The sequence below is a fragment of the Pleurodeles waltl genome, chromosome 2_1, assembly GCF_031143425.1.
Source record: "Pleurodeles waltl isolate 20211129_DDA chromosome 2_1, aPleWal1.hap1.20221129, whole genome shotgun sequence".
NCBI lineage: Eukaryota > Metazoa > Chordata > Amphibia > Caudata > Salamandridae > Pleurodeles > Pleurodeles waltl.
In genome coordinates this window covers 825653065-825667473 of record NC_090438.1, presented here as the reverse complement: position 1 = coordinate 825667473, position 14409 = coordinate 825653065, and the positions used below count along the sequence as shown (strand labels likewise).

At 44.2% G+C, this 14409-nt stretch overlaps 1 protein-coding gene across 1 annotated transcript in view; it reads right to left on the bottom strand.

Annotated features, from left to right (window-relative positions):
• Window positions 1-14409, bottom strand: part of CDKAL1 (CDK5 regulatory subunit associated protein 1 like 1) — a 1931537-nt gene that overhangs the window by 435280 nt on the left and 1481848 nt on the right. The window contains exon 11 of the mRNA XM_069218767.1: window positions 8019-8199. Coding sequence (XP_069074868.1) covers window positions 8019-8199 — 181 coding nt within the window. The remainder of the gene's footprint in view (window positions 1-8018; window positions 8200-14409) is intronic.

The window sequence follows — 14409 nt, the reverse complement described above, 5'->3', positions numbered from 1 at the left end:
TGTTTCGGCCGGCGTTGAGTGCGTGGAGGGTTCTGGCATCGTAGCTGTGCAGGGTGTGCTGGCGAGGGCGAGGACCAGGGGGTCTGGCGCTGGGCGCGGTCCAGGCGCAGACGGGCTTACCTTTGGCGCACCTTCGGCGCTCAGTCGGAGCTCCCGCTGCGCGCGTCCGCTGCGCGGTCGCTCTGGGGGCGTCATAAGTAAGGAGCCGGGAGGGAGGAGCAGCTGGGTGGCGGGAGCGGTCCGGCGAATGGAATCACAGGGGGGCGGGGCCGCAGGGAGGCAGCGGCGGGAAATCCCAGGAGCAGCGAGCGAGCGAAGGAATCTGCAGGCAGGAGGCGGCAAAGGCAGGCAGGAGCGGCAGCAGTGAGTGGGGCGACCAAGCCCTGTGGAGGCCAACTAATGAAGTAGGGGGATACATATTGGCGAGCCCCTTAATAAACTTCAAAACTATAGGAGATTTAAACAGGTAAGGTTGATCAGGTAAGCAAATAAAAGCAGACAGTGCAGACAAATAACCCTTCACTGTTGCAACTGCACAACCCTGTTGCGCCATGGAAAGTGCAAACTGCAAAAAAGATTTGATAACTGGGCTTTCAAAGGGTCAACATCCTTTACAGTGCACCATTTTACAAATTTAGCCCATCTAACAGTATACACCATCTTGGTGGAGTGTCACCTGGCCAATAAAATAACATCTACCACTTCAGAAGGAAGAGAAAACAAACTTAGGTTGCCCCGTTCAATCTCCAGGCATGTAGGTGCAAGCTCTGGAGTGGGAGATATAAAACCTGCCCTTGCGACTGTGAGAAGAGGTCTTCCCTGTGAGGGAGATGTAGCGGAGGGCATACTGATAGTTGAAGAAGGGCTGTGTACCACACCTTTCGCGGACAATCTGGGGCTATTATGACATCTTGGGCCAGATCTTGGCGAATCTTCCTCAAAACTCGAGGAATCAAGGGTATGGGGAAACCGTGTAAAGAAGTTGTGTGCTCCAGCTCAATTGAAACACGCCCCCCAATGCTTCTGCATCAGCTACTGGAGGCTGCAGAATGACCAGCAGTGTGCATTCCTTTGAGTGGCACACAGATCTATCTGAGGTGTCCCCCAATTACCTGAAGATGTGAAATACCACATCCAGATGGAGACGCCACTTGTGGTCGGTTGAGAAGTGCCGACTGAGACTGTCCGCACGTATGTTCAGAACTCTGACTAAGTGATTTGGCATAATGTAAATCAGATGGTCCTGATTCCAGGACTAGAGTCATAGAGCTTTTTTGCAAAGAAGATATGACCCTACTCCTCCGTTTGTTGACATTTCACATTGAAATAGTGTTGCCCGTCAAGACCTGAGCCTACTAATCGCAAATGGAAGGAAGGCCTTGAGAACCAGATGTATTGCCCGCAACTCCAACAGATTGATGTGAAACAACTGTTCTTCTGGAGACCAAAGTCCTCTGATCTACAGATGTGCTTCCCACCCTAGATGCCCTCATGTGCCAGCGTGCATGAGTGACCAACAGAATGCAGAAGGCAAACAGACCAAGCAGGTTAAGACCTTTAGGACTGTGCCAAGTGCTCTATTCTGAAATATCGGAATCATAACCTGAATGTCTTGAATCATCTCAGGAGGAAGGTAGGCATGATTCATTGTGGTGTCTAGTACGGCCCCTATGAACATGGTGCGCTGAGAGGGCTCCAGGTGAGATTTGGGTACGTTGATGGAAAAACCCAGATTGAACAGTTGAGTTGTCAAATGCAAGTGATGCAGCACCAACTCTGGAAACTTGGCTTTGAGCAACCAATCGTCCAGGTATGGGAACACTGGTATTCCCCTCCATCTGAGATGTGCCGCAACCACTGCCATCACCTTCGTTAAGACTTGAGGTGTGGAAGTAAGACCGAACGGAAGGACAGCAAACTGGTAGTGTTGCAACCCTATCGTGAACCGGCGATACTTCCTGTGTGACTGTAGAATGGGAATGTGAAAATACACATCCTGTAAGTTTATGGAAACCATCCAGTCTTCTTTGTCCAGTCCAAGAAGCACCTGTGCCAAGGTCAGCATTTTGAAATTTCCCTGTTTGAGGAAAAAATTCTAAATCCTTAGGTCTAGAATGGGCCGTAAACGACTGTCCTTCTTGGGGGTCAGGAATATCTTAAGTATCATCCCTGATCCCCTTCCCGCTCCGGGACCAACTCTACTGCATCCTTTAAAAGCAGAGTTTGTACCTTCTGCTGGAGTAGCATTAGCTGTTCTTTCAAACAAAAGCTTTGTAGGGGGGTGGGTGGGGAGGGTGGGGGGTGAGAGGGAAACTCTTGGAAGGGAAGGGTACATCCATTTTCCATGATGCTCAACACCTAATTGTCTGTTGTTATGGACTTCCATTCTTGTAAAAATAAAAATGACTTGTGCTCCCTCCCACAGGTAAACCATGCTTGCTTAAGAAGATAGAAATAGGGCTGCATTTCTGAAACTTTAGAAGAGGAGGTAGAAGAATAGGAGGAGGAGGAGGAAGGCTGATGGGCTGCATCTTATTGTCCAGCTCTGCCACGTCCTCTAGAGGATCTGTAGAGGGAATTGGCAGGAGCAGCTCCAGCCAAACCCCATGAATCTACACAGCGGTCTGTAGCTCATGGAGAGGGACTGAAGGGCAAACGATTTTGCTGTTGTCTTGCTTTCTTTAAACATTTCCAAGGCTGAATCGGCTCTGGCACCAAACAGTCTGAATCAGTCAAAAGGCAAATCAATGAGGGTGAACTGTACATCACAGGAAAACCCCGATCCCCTTAACCAGGTATGTCGCCTCATGGCAATTGATGTTCCCATGGCCCTGGCAACCGAATCTGCCATATCAAGGCCTGATTGAATCACCTGCTTTGCTGCAGCTTGACTGTCATTTAAAAATTCGGAAAAATGCCCATGAACATCCTGCGGTAACTTGGGAATCACACCCCTGGCTGAATCCATCAAAGGATGGCTATATCTGCCTAAAAGACATGGCATTTACGGATTTCAACGCCATACTACCAGAAGAAAAAAATCTTCTTTGAAGATTTTTCCCACCCTTTTAGATTCCCTATCCGTAGGGGTTTTTGGAAAGGAATATGGGGCTTATCTAGAAGAACAAGAAGCCTGGCCCAACAAGCTCCCCAGTGTCGGATGTTGACTCAAAAAAACAGTATCTCCTGGTGCTGTTTTATGTCTCCTGGAAATAGATCTCAACACTGCTGGAACAGACAGGCTTCTGCCACACCACTAACACTGGCTCGGTCAGGGCCTCGCTAAATGGTAGTAACGGCTCTTAAGTGGACATCAAAGAATGAAGGACTTCTGTTAACAAATTCGACTTCAACTCTGTTGTCAAAAGAGGCAGGTCCAAAATTTTAGCTGCCTTTCTTATGACCTATGGTACAATGTCATCTCAGGCAGAGGTATACCCCCCTGGAGATATTAACTTTAACACTGGGATGGCACAGGAATTTCACCCTCTTTCTAATCCTGATGGGAGTCTAAATATTGTTGCTCTTCCAGAAGCCTCAAAGCCTCCCTACGAGACCTCAACCTTGAATCCAGCAAAGGCGTCAGAGAATATACCAACATCGGTGGCGTTGGTTGTGGCACCGGCGAAGTTGTTAACTTAGATAAAGGAGCCATAAAATTCATTCAAGTTGGAGTAGAGTGACGTGATGTCAGTTGTGACCTCTCTGATGTCGGTACCCGCGCCGATGATTCCTGCTGAGTGCCGGTCAGCAAAGGAGTCACCTTCCTCGGCATAAAGGGCAGGAACGAAGCCTGCCTATACGGAGCCGGGAAACCTCCAAAGGAGATGGACTACGGATGCGTGGGGCCAGCCAGCGCACCAGAGGGCGTTATTGCCCAGTTGAAAATGCTATACATAGCATTCAAGAAGTTTGCTGGATCTGTCCCAGGAGCTGGGAAAGTAGGATAATCCCGTTCCTGTTTATGAGGTTGAAAAGATCCTGACATCAGCATGACCACTTCAGTCTCCTGATCCGGCAGAGTCACCGGAGAACACTGTGCCACCAGAGTCGTAGGTAATGCCAGGATCTCCACTAAAGATGGCACCAGAGAATCTTCAGGCAAATTTTGGAGGAGGAGATAGAGGCTGTGGGCTCACTTTGAGAAGACTGATGCCGGGAACCATGACTTTGTCTCTTTTATGCGACCTTGAAGACCAATGAGACAGCGACTCCGCCTGAGGGCGGGACCTGCGACGGCTTGGCTTGTCCTTTTACATCTTGGCCAATAATAATTTCGCTTCCCTCTCCTTCAGAGCCTTAGGACTCATACTCTGACACGAAGCACAGCCTCCCAACGTCTTAAGAGTTAAAGCACCAGAGACACTCTTCATGCAGATCCGTAACCGACATCTGGCCTCCCCAATCCCAATAAGATTTCAAACCTGACTTCTTAGGCGGAGACATTGTCACCTATTGAGACAACAAAACCTTAATTCCCGCGAAACAGTGTAACCAACTCGGAAAGGTAGAAAAAAAACGCTACGCGTCCAAGGCGCAGAAAAAAGGGAATGGACGTCAGTGAGGACTTCTTATGGCTATGATGACGTCAGACGGAGTTGCATGCAGAGCCATGCTATTGTGATGTCCTCGTCGACGTGGAGACCTAGAGGGAAAAAATTCTGTTGAATGCTGGCGCTTTGGAGTATTCAAAAGGTGAGGTAGATGTATCCATAAGAAATTATTCCCATGGTTCATCGTTCACCCAGGTCGGTCTTGGTATTTCACATACATTCCTAGCTCATCTGTGGTCATCCCAGACAGTTGAGCACAGAACAGAAGAAATAGTCTGAGGAAAAGAGCAGAGTGAGACCACAGTAGCTACAGGATTACCAAACAGCATATCTGCAACTCATTAATTAATTTATCGGCTGTTCAGTTAACGAAGTGCTCTGAAAAAAAGTGGGTAACTTGGTGGAGAGGAAGCGAGTCGCGCCTCGCTTTAGACTTGGTCTTTTAGGCACAATTGCCTACAGGATTTTACGTTGATTTCCTTAGCTGCCAACATTAGTTTAATTAGTGAGTTAGAGATATTATATTTCGTATTATTGGAAATCATATCAGGTTAAGCATGATAGCTACACAGTGCTTAATTTGAGCCGGTGGTTGCAGGTGGGGCCCACCAGCATTCTTTTGGGGGCACCGACACTTATTTGTCCTCAACAGGCTTTGATCAAGAACAAGAGAGGAAAAAGACAAAAGTGGAAAGAAGGGGGAACAGAAAAATAAAACAAAATGACAAGGAGAGAATGAGTGGATGAAAAAGATCCTGCAAAAGTAAGTTTATGGGGCAGAGTGACCGATGGTGGATTAATGAGGCAGAATCAAAACTATGCAGTAGGGGACTTGGCAGCCAAATTTTCAATAGCGCAGCTGCGAGCTTCTGATCAAAGATTTAGGCCCCCATTCTTATTCTTTTACAAATTAAGCATTGCAGCTACCCATTTCTTTCGTCAACAACTGAACTATGTGCAAACAGGACAAGAGACCTGCACATTTACAGTAGCTTGGTCTAGTTTTTAATATCTGTACATTTCAAAGAGTGAGCCTGCTGTCAGGGCAGGCACACACTTGAAAAAGAGATAAGAAAACAACATTGTAAAGATGCTTCAAACACTTCTAGTCTTGGCTAACTCTGTGCCACAACTCTGGAGAAGTGCATGTCCACCTCTTCAACTCCAGCACCAACTAATCCCCAACCTAGAATCACCTACCATTCCAGAACATTATTATTATCTCAGAATACAATGACATCAGCAGAGCTTCAAGTCGGAACACCTGGCCATATGGATTTCCATATGGATGGACATCAGCTTTAGCAAAACTTTTATTTTTAATCAAGCTAATAAAATACTGGTTTACTAATTTCTGAGTGATCGGAGTGATCTCAAGGCTATTTTTTTAATTTAGGCTGGTCCATTAGTTTCATACCAGTTGGGCTACTTAAATTCAATTTTGGCTTTTTATCAACTATTATATCTTAGGAAATGCCTTGCTTGTACATCAAGTTATCTCATGCCTCCTTCATCTTCTGCAGGAGTTACCCTGTACTCGTTAGGATACCAAAACCGAGCCAAGGAAATCTAAGTAAACCATTGCCTCTTCTGGAAAGACTAGCCAAGCTCTGATTCAGTGGAAGCTCTGGTTTGCCTTCCCTACCCCATAATACAATTATGCTATCTTTGTATAACCATAAAGACAGTGGTGGTGAAATCCTTAGCTCCGCACTAGACCGTACTAGGACCTACATACAGAAAACACAGACCGGATGGTTGCACTGTAGTTGGCTGAACAGACCAACAATGCTTTAAGGGAATACCCAAGCTACAGATAGAAGAGTCCTCACACTACACTCAAACAGGAGTCCATTTCGTGTTGGTCGAGTCTGTCAAAGGAATTTAGACACTATTGTCATAGGCCATACCTCTTACATATTTCTGATAATGGATGAAACTGTGTACCAAGACAAAGTTGGCAAGTCTATGCAAACTAAAATAGGAATACTCCAATAAAGTCTAGACCCAAAAGTAAAAAAACAAGCATCTCGGGCATCCAAATTAAACAATCCATTTATGCATATTTAGCACTGAATAAGTTCAGTTGATTTAAAAATGGCATTTGCAGCATTGATTTTGAAGTGCAAGCTTGATTTAAAATAATGTAATCAAGTGCAACTTAAGTTACGGTGTTACCTCCTAGGCCCCATAAGCCTTATGAGCCCACAAAGAATCTAAAAAAGGGCTGACAGGGATCTATGATGCATGCTGATGAGGGGACAAGAAACCACGAACTACAGCTAGTACTAACTGCATGAGGTGCCTGGGAAAAGGCTGCAAATGCATCATTTTCCTTAAAATTGAGTATTCGCTCAAATCAATAAACTGGTGAAGAAAAGACGGGATCACAAGGAATCATTCAATATTGCACATAATTGACTTCTTAGATACTGGGTAAAAAATAAACAATCACTGCATCCTTTTACTAGGATGCAGGCATTTATTTAGTTTCAAAACATGAAAGAAAAGGCTATCAGTAATATTTATTGTATATACACTCAAACATATTGAGAGAACTTACATTTATTACCGTTGCTGAGTGGGAGCGACCATTACTCCAGGCCGTTGCTATCTTCTGTGGGTCATGATACCCTCCATTAACAATGGTAACAAACAGCATATTACCCTCTATGGATCCACATATGTGGTGTATGCCATGCTGGTTGCTCCTGTACAGTGGTAATAAACTAAGGCATTTAAGTGAAACAAGGGTACGATGGAATTAACCCATGAAATGAAATAAAACCATAGTGATTAACTCCTTGGGAATACATGCATATTTTTCATCTGAAAAGTCACAGTAACATGCAATCTGTGAGGTGAAAGGAGAATGTTCTCACATTAGTTACACTGCTCTGTAATAGCAGAGTGTGAACTTTGTTCCGTAGCAATAAAAATGCACATTTATTAATATACATTTTAAATAACCTATTTTATTGGGCTGGTATAACACATACAACCACTAACTTTGGGTTAGAGAGTAGCCATTCAGCGTGCCAACACCTCGTCATATGCAGAAACACACCACACAGTTTCTAGCACTGTAGCATCACACAGACCAGGGACTTTTTTCAGCCAGCCTACTAGATGATTTTAGTCGATACATTATTTCTAGAGTCAAATATTTTGCACAAATGGTATCTTTATTTTGAAGCATGCCCCTTGTAAATTGGGTGCATAACAGCGTCACTCGGTTTATGCTGTTATTCAGTGTCAATCTATGAGGCTGTACCGCATTAGAAACTTACCCTAACATCTCAAGATACCAGCCACCACACCCCCACCCAGAAAATGTGGTGCAGGCAGATCCCCTCGATGGAAGGTAAATTATGAAGGGGGGGGGGGGGGTGTATTCAGCTACAAAGACCAAAAAAACACAAGAGGGAATCGTAATTATATGCATGCCACACAATATGTTCTTACCACGTGGGCTGGGACCTGCATCGCTTTGGCAGCCGGGGTGCCCGGACGTGGGTAAAACTGATTAATGAAGAGACTTGGGAACTTGTACTGCTCGACCAGCTTCATCGTCTCCTGAAAATCTTCGTCCGTCTCCCCTGGAAAACCACAGATGATATCTGTAGCAACTGTAATTCCAGGCACTCTGCAATGTATAAACAAAACAGTGTGTTACAACAGAGACACCTGTTTCAATATCACATATCAGATAAAACCCGTTGTGAAGCATTTCTGGCTTCCCTTCATCTCGCCTTCCGTCACGGACGCGCCATCAGTTTAGATGCTAGCTCTGAAAGGACAGGCGGTAAAAACACATTGTCCACCAAAACCCTGATGCAAAATGGCTTGGGTGGCGCGATTAACAACTACATTATGTGTGGGGAAGTCAAACACAGCATAACACAAATTCCTTGAGACACACACATTATATTAAATTACTTTGCCCCAGCTTTACCAATAAGGAGAAATCAGGAATGGTTCTAAATCATGTGAGGACACATGACTATATTTTTCTGGTATGCCGCTGTGCAATGCTAAAACATAATACGTCCAAACACGAATATGAAAGGTATGTCATATAAAATAACATTCACGATAGCAATTATGCTGCATTTTGACTGTTAATACTGCTGAGGAAGAAATGTAAACAGGATCCGTAGACTAGGCTGGTCAATGGCCCGGTTAACGGTGGAAATGTCAAGTATATTGCATCCAAGCAGTCTGTCAGCTATCAGTATGGTCTGTTCTGCACAAAATAAAAGTATTAGGCCTCCAATAATAGCCCACCATCGGGAGCTATGGGAAGACATAGAATCAAGACTCTGATCTTTATACATGCTATGTCAAAAATGGTCTCTGAAATACAACCTGAAAAATGCACTTTCAACTTACAAAGTCTTCGAGAACTAGGCTACGGGTGCACCCAAATAGAGCCAGTGCTAGAGGACTGAGCGTTGAGTCAGGCACAGAGCAAAATCAACTGAGTTGTTAAAGGAGTGTGAACCTGTAGGCAAAATGTAAAAGCAACATTTCCCATAACCATGATCAAAGACCAGCAGGTGGTTTTGTATGTTGTTCCAGCATTTACTGGTGCCATTAGCCTGTTGGACACACAAGGAATGTTCTTGATCACATAACCTTCAGAATCTACGAAGACTGCACTGCTCATGTTGTGTTCCAGAACCCACTTCCCCATCAAGGGAATTATACAAATGTATTAATGAATTTAAGAACCCTGATTGCATACATACAAGTGACTCTCCCCCCAACTCTCTCCATCTAGTAACTCTTTCAGGCTGAAGCCTTCATTAGAAAAGTCAAATTAACCTGGGAAAGAAAGAGGAGGAAAATCTAATTTCCCAATTTCTTCCTCCAGCACAACTACTAAAAATGTATAAAGATGCTCATCTCCAAACCCATGACCACTAAAGAGTCTTTAAAGACTTCACCAGTGCCATCAGGGAATCACCAACGCCTTTCCCAAAACACCTTCATCAGCTGTGCTCTCATTTGGTCAGAGCCATCACCAACCACTCTTCGGGGACTAAAACCCTCCAAGATAAACTCAAACTTCTTTACACTGAACCAATTTAGTAAAAGTGGCTGTTGTACTTCAGTTCATCCTAACCATTCGCCCATACCTATTAGCTCATTCGTAAGTAAACTCTATGAGAGATCCAATTTCAATCAAATACCAGCATTCAGTGAAGAAAATAGTTGTCAGGCTAGATTCCTGTCCTGGCGTTGGCACTGCAGCAATACGGATAGCCACATGGCTAGATATGCAAACTATCGTTGACACAAGCGCAGCCCTCTTCCTTGACCTTTGAAAGCTTTGGTATGGTTTCTCAACGTTGTCTCCTTCAGAGGCTTGGAGACAGAGGGTTAAGGGAACTTTACTAAAATGGTTTACTTCTTACATCAGTCATGCATCTCTCATCCTTTCACTTTTTCCCTTGTCTCTGCACCATTCCAAACTGCAGCTGTTGTTCCGCTAGGGTCGGCCACTGCTACTTTCTTACTTGGTATCTACCCCTGCTCTAATATCCTAATTTAATCTCTACTACCGCTCTAATGACTATCAAAGCATATAGATGTTAGAAAAAATCCATTGTCTCTCTATTCCAGAGGCCTTCAACATAGTCCACTACCAATCGACCTCTAGATGCATGTGACCCACCTCAAACTAAACTACTCAAAAACTCAGGCACTAGCTTGCTGGGAAGGAACCAACTATCACCAGTTAACCATTAGTCATAAAGAACTATGACCACAACCATCACTATTAAACCAGTAACCGTTCCAGCTACTGAGCTCAGGTCCTGTTTCCTCGCCACTAGTGTTGCATATACAAACATTTTTTGCTCTCTTTTAAACCCAAAAATACTTGCAGGACTGATATGTCTGATAGTCTTGTGTACAGCCTCCCATACTGGTGGTTGCAGTGTAGACACAATGGTATTGCAACTTGTTGGGGTTCAGAACGACCGACTAAACAAACTAACTTCTCCATGTGTTTAAAACAAGAAACACCTGTAGCCAGTATCACATATTAGTGCAATCATAGTTGAAAAAAATGACCTCTCAACCTCACTTAACAGAAACTCGACATGGTTTTGATTTCCTCCGATTATCTATAAACTGTCTGGGTCTTTGGATTGAAGTGTTAAAGTATGTATTTTCAGTTTCCTAACTGAGTAGGTTAAAGCTGATCATTTGTCACATGATGATGAATAACTGATGCAGGCAGTTGCATGTTGCCAAACGTTTTTCCCTGCTTGTGTTCATGCTGTTGGTGTGTTGTGAGAAGGCGAGGTTATTTCCCTAACTACACACACTTCATCCAGTTACAGCCCCCGCCATCCATCCTTACCCCTCATACCTGTCCAGTTACCCTTACATCAGGATGTGAAGCCTTTTCAAGTGTATTTGATAGTTTAAACTTAGTCCAATAATCAGCAGATCACCAAACAAGAAATGCGCTTCCTTTTCATTGCAGCAGAAGCATCTCAGCCAGAAGGGGCTGTACACAACGCACCGTGTAATGAACTGGAGAGTTCCATCAGCCAAGCCATGCTCGCGTCACAACATCCTCAGCAGGCCCGTCAACACACGGGAAAAAAGCGAGCAGAATGCTAACAGTTGCATCCTCCCAGTGACACAGAATGTGTCAACCACCTGCCAGAAGGTCACAGGCGCCCATGTTTGAGGTATTAAATGCATATGCGGGTACTCCTAGTAGCCATTACATTAATCATGTGGGCTTTGTGGTCTAGTAGGGTCAGCATTAGAACACCATGAAAATAATTCAGGTGACAAACTATAGCAGTTACCTTAACACATCGCAATTGCACTTCTTTTCTCAATCACAAATGCAGATAAGGATTCAGATTTTTGGACAGGAGTTAATAATTCAGTATAAAGTTTGATCTCAACCAAATACAAGAGACCCCCTCCCGTGGCGGAGAATCTGTGGGAGTTTGAGGGAACTGAAGACTAAGAGTAAATGCCTGGCTCCTTTTTTATGGACATGCAGAAGGCCTCCGAGAGGAACGGAGACACGTGATAATGCCGCGCTGAAGGCTCCGGTATGACCATACATGGATGCTTCATATGAAGATCAGGCATTTCAAAATCATTAGATAAAAGGACATTTTATCGTATAAAAACTGCATGTACGTAGCATTAACAAGGGAACTGACGACAAACACGTATTGGAAGGCACCATTTTAATTGATAATGGGAGAAGTAAAATTACAACGTAAGCCCAACAACGAACTAATTTGTGTTTAAATAAATGTTACCCTGTTCACTGGTAAGCAATTAATGGACCTTCTAACCATGAAAGGCTAAAATAGCTCTGACGACATTGAATCTGTAACTACCAGGTACTGTCAGCACTGAACAAATTGGCCACAGCACACAGAAAGTATAGTCCAGTAGTATGGTAGGGATAAATATCCCTTATAGTATGTTGCTACGATGCAAAGTTGAATGGAGTCTCAAGTCCTGTTTGTAGAGGGTGTCTTTTATTTGTAGAAGCTGGAAATCATTGTGTCATCAGCGAGATACAGCCAACACGTGTTTCGTCACAACAGTGACTTTATCAAGGCTGGGCCAGCCGGCCAGGATGGTGCGTAATGAAGGTAAGTAATGCGGGAGCCTCGTGATCAGTTGAGTGGGCTCAGGGACGTCAGTGGTGACTTCTTAAAGTAGGCCTAATGAGAGTATGGTTGAGTGGGAAAAGATGATGAATGCAGACCCTGGTAAGCCTGTGGTTGGAACCTTAAAAGGCGAGGCGACGTGTGTCAACACGCTGTCTTGAAAGAGTACTTTCATTAGGCCTACTTTAAGAAGTCACCACTGACGTCCCTGAGCCCACTCAACTGATCACGAGGCTCCCGCATTACTTACCTTCATTACGCACCATCCTGGCCGGCTGGCCCAGCCTTGATAAAGTCACTGTTGTGACGAAACACGTGTTGGCTGTATCTCGCTGATGACACAATGATCTCCAGCTTCTACAAATAAAAGACACCCTCTACAAACAGGACTTGAGACTCCATTCAACTTTGCATCGTAGCAACATACTATAAGGGATATTTATCCCTACCATACTACTGGACTATACTTTCTGTGTGCTGTGGCCAATTTGTTCAATTTTGTCTTTGGGTATTCCAATACCCTGTTTGGTGCCTACCGGGTAGTAAGGCACTGGGCCAATTTGCACCAGACTTTGCAGTCACTTTGTTACTTGTCTAAAATTATTGTTTTACTGCCTAGATGTGCGGCACCTTTCACCCTTACTACCCTACTGTGCTTTGCCTAAGGCTTTTCCTTTCAGGTACTGTCAGCACATAGGCTTTCCTACAATGAACTCATGGGACAGGCAGTCATAAAATTAAAATACAGGGAGTGCAGAATTATTAGGCAAGTTGTATTTTTGAGGATTAATTTTATTATTGAACAACAACCATGTTCTCAATGAACCCAAAAAACTCATTAATATCAAAGCTGAATATTTTTGGAAGTAGTTTTTAGTTTGTTTTTAGTTTTAGCTATGTTAGGGGGATATCTGTGTGTGCAGGTGACTATTACTGTGCATAATTATTAGGCAACTTAACAACAAAAAAATATATACCCATTTCAATTATTTATTATTACCAGTGAAACCAATATAACATCTCAACATTCACAAATATACATTTCTGACATTCAAAAACAAAACAAAAACAAATCAGTGACCAATATAGCCACCTTTCTTTGCAAGGACACTCAAAAGCCTGCCATCCATGGATTCTGTCAGTGTTTTGATCTGTTCACCATCAACATTGCGTGCAGCAGCAACCACAGCCTCCCAGACACTGTTCAGAGAGGTGTACTGTTTTCCCTCCTTGTAAATCTCACATTTGATGATGGACCACAGGTTCTCAATGGGGTTCAGATCAGGTGAACAAGGAGGCCATGTCATTAGATTTCCTTCTTTTATACCCTTTCTTGCCAGCCACGCTGTGGAGTACTTGGACGCGTGTGATGGAGCATTGTCCTGCATGAAAATCATGTTTTTCTTGAAGGATGCAGACTTCTTCCTGTACCACTGCTTGAAGAAGGTGTCTTCCAGGAACTGGCAGTAGGACTGGGAGTTGAGCTTGACTCCATCCTCAACCCGAAAAGGCCCCACAAGCTCATCTTTGATGATACCAGCCCAAACCAGTACTCCACCTCCACCTTGCTGGCGTCTGAGTCGGACTGGAGCTCTCTGCCCTTTACCAATCCAGCCACGGGCCCATCCATCTGGCCCATCAAGACTCACTCTCATTTCATCAGTCCATAAAACCTTATAAAAATGAGTCTTGAGATATTTCTTGGCCCAGTCTTGACGTTTCAGCTTGTGTGTCTTGTTCAGTGGTGGTCGTCTTTCAGCCTTTCTAACCTTGGCCATGTCTCTGAGTATTGTACACCTTGTGCTTTTGGGCACTCCAGTGATGTTGCAGCTCTGAAATATGGCCAAACTGGTGGCAAGTGGCATCGTGGCAGCTGCACGCTTGACTTTTCTCAGTTCATGGGCAGTTATTTTGCGCCTTGGTTTTTCCACACGCTTCTTGCGACCCTGTTGACTATTTTGAATGAAACGCTTGATTGTTCGATGATCACGCTTCAGAAGCTTTGCAATTTTAAGAGTGCTGCATCCCTCTGCAAGATATCTCACTATTTTTGACTTTTCTGAGCCTGTCAAGTCCTTCTTTTGACCCATTTTGCCAAAGGAAAGGAAGTTGCCTAATAATTATGCACACCTGATATAGGGTGTTGATGTCATTAGACCACACCCCTTCTCATTACAGAGATGCACATCACC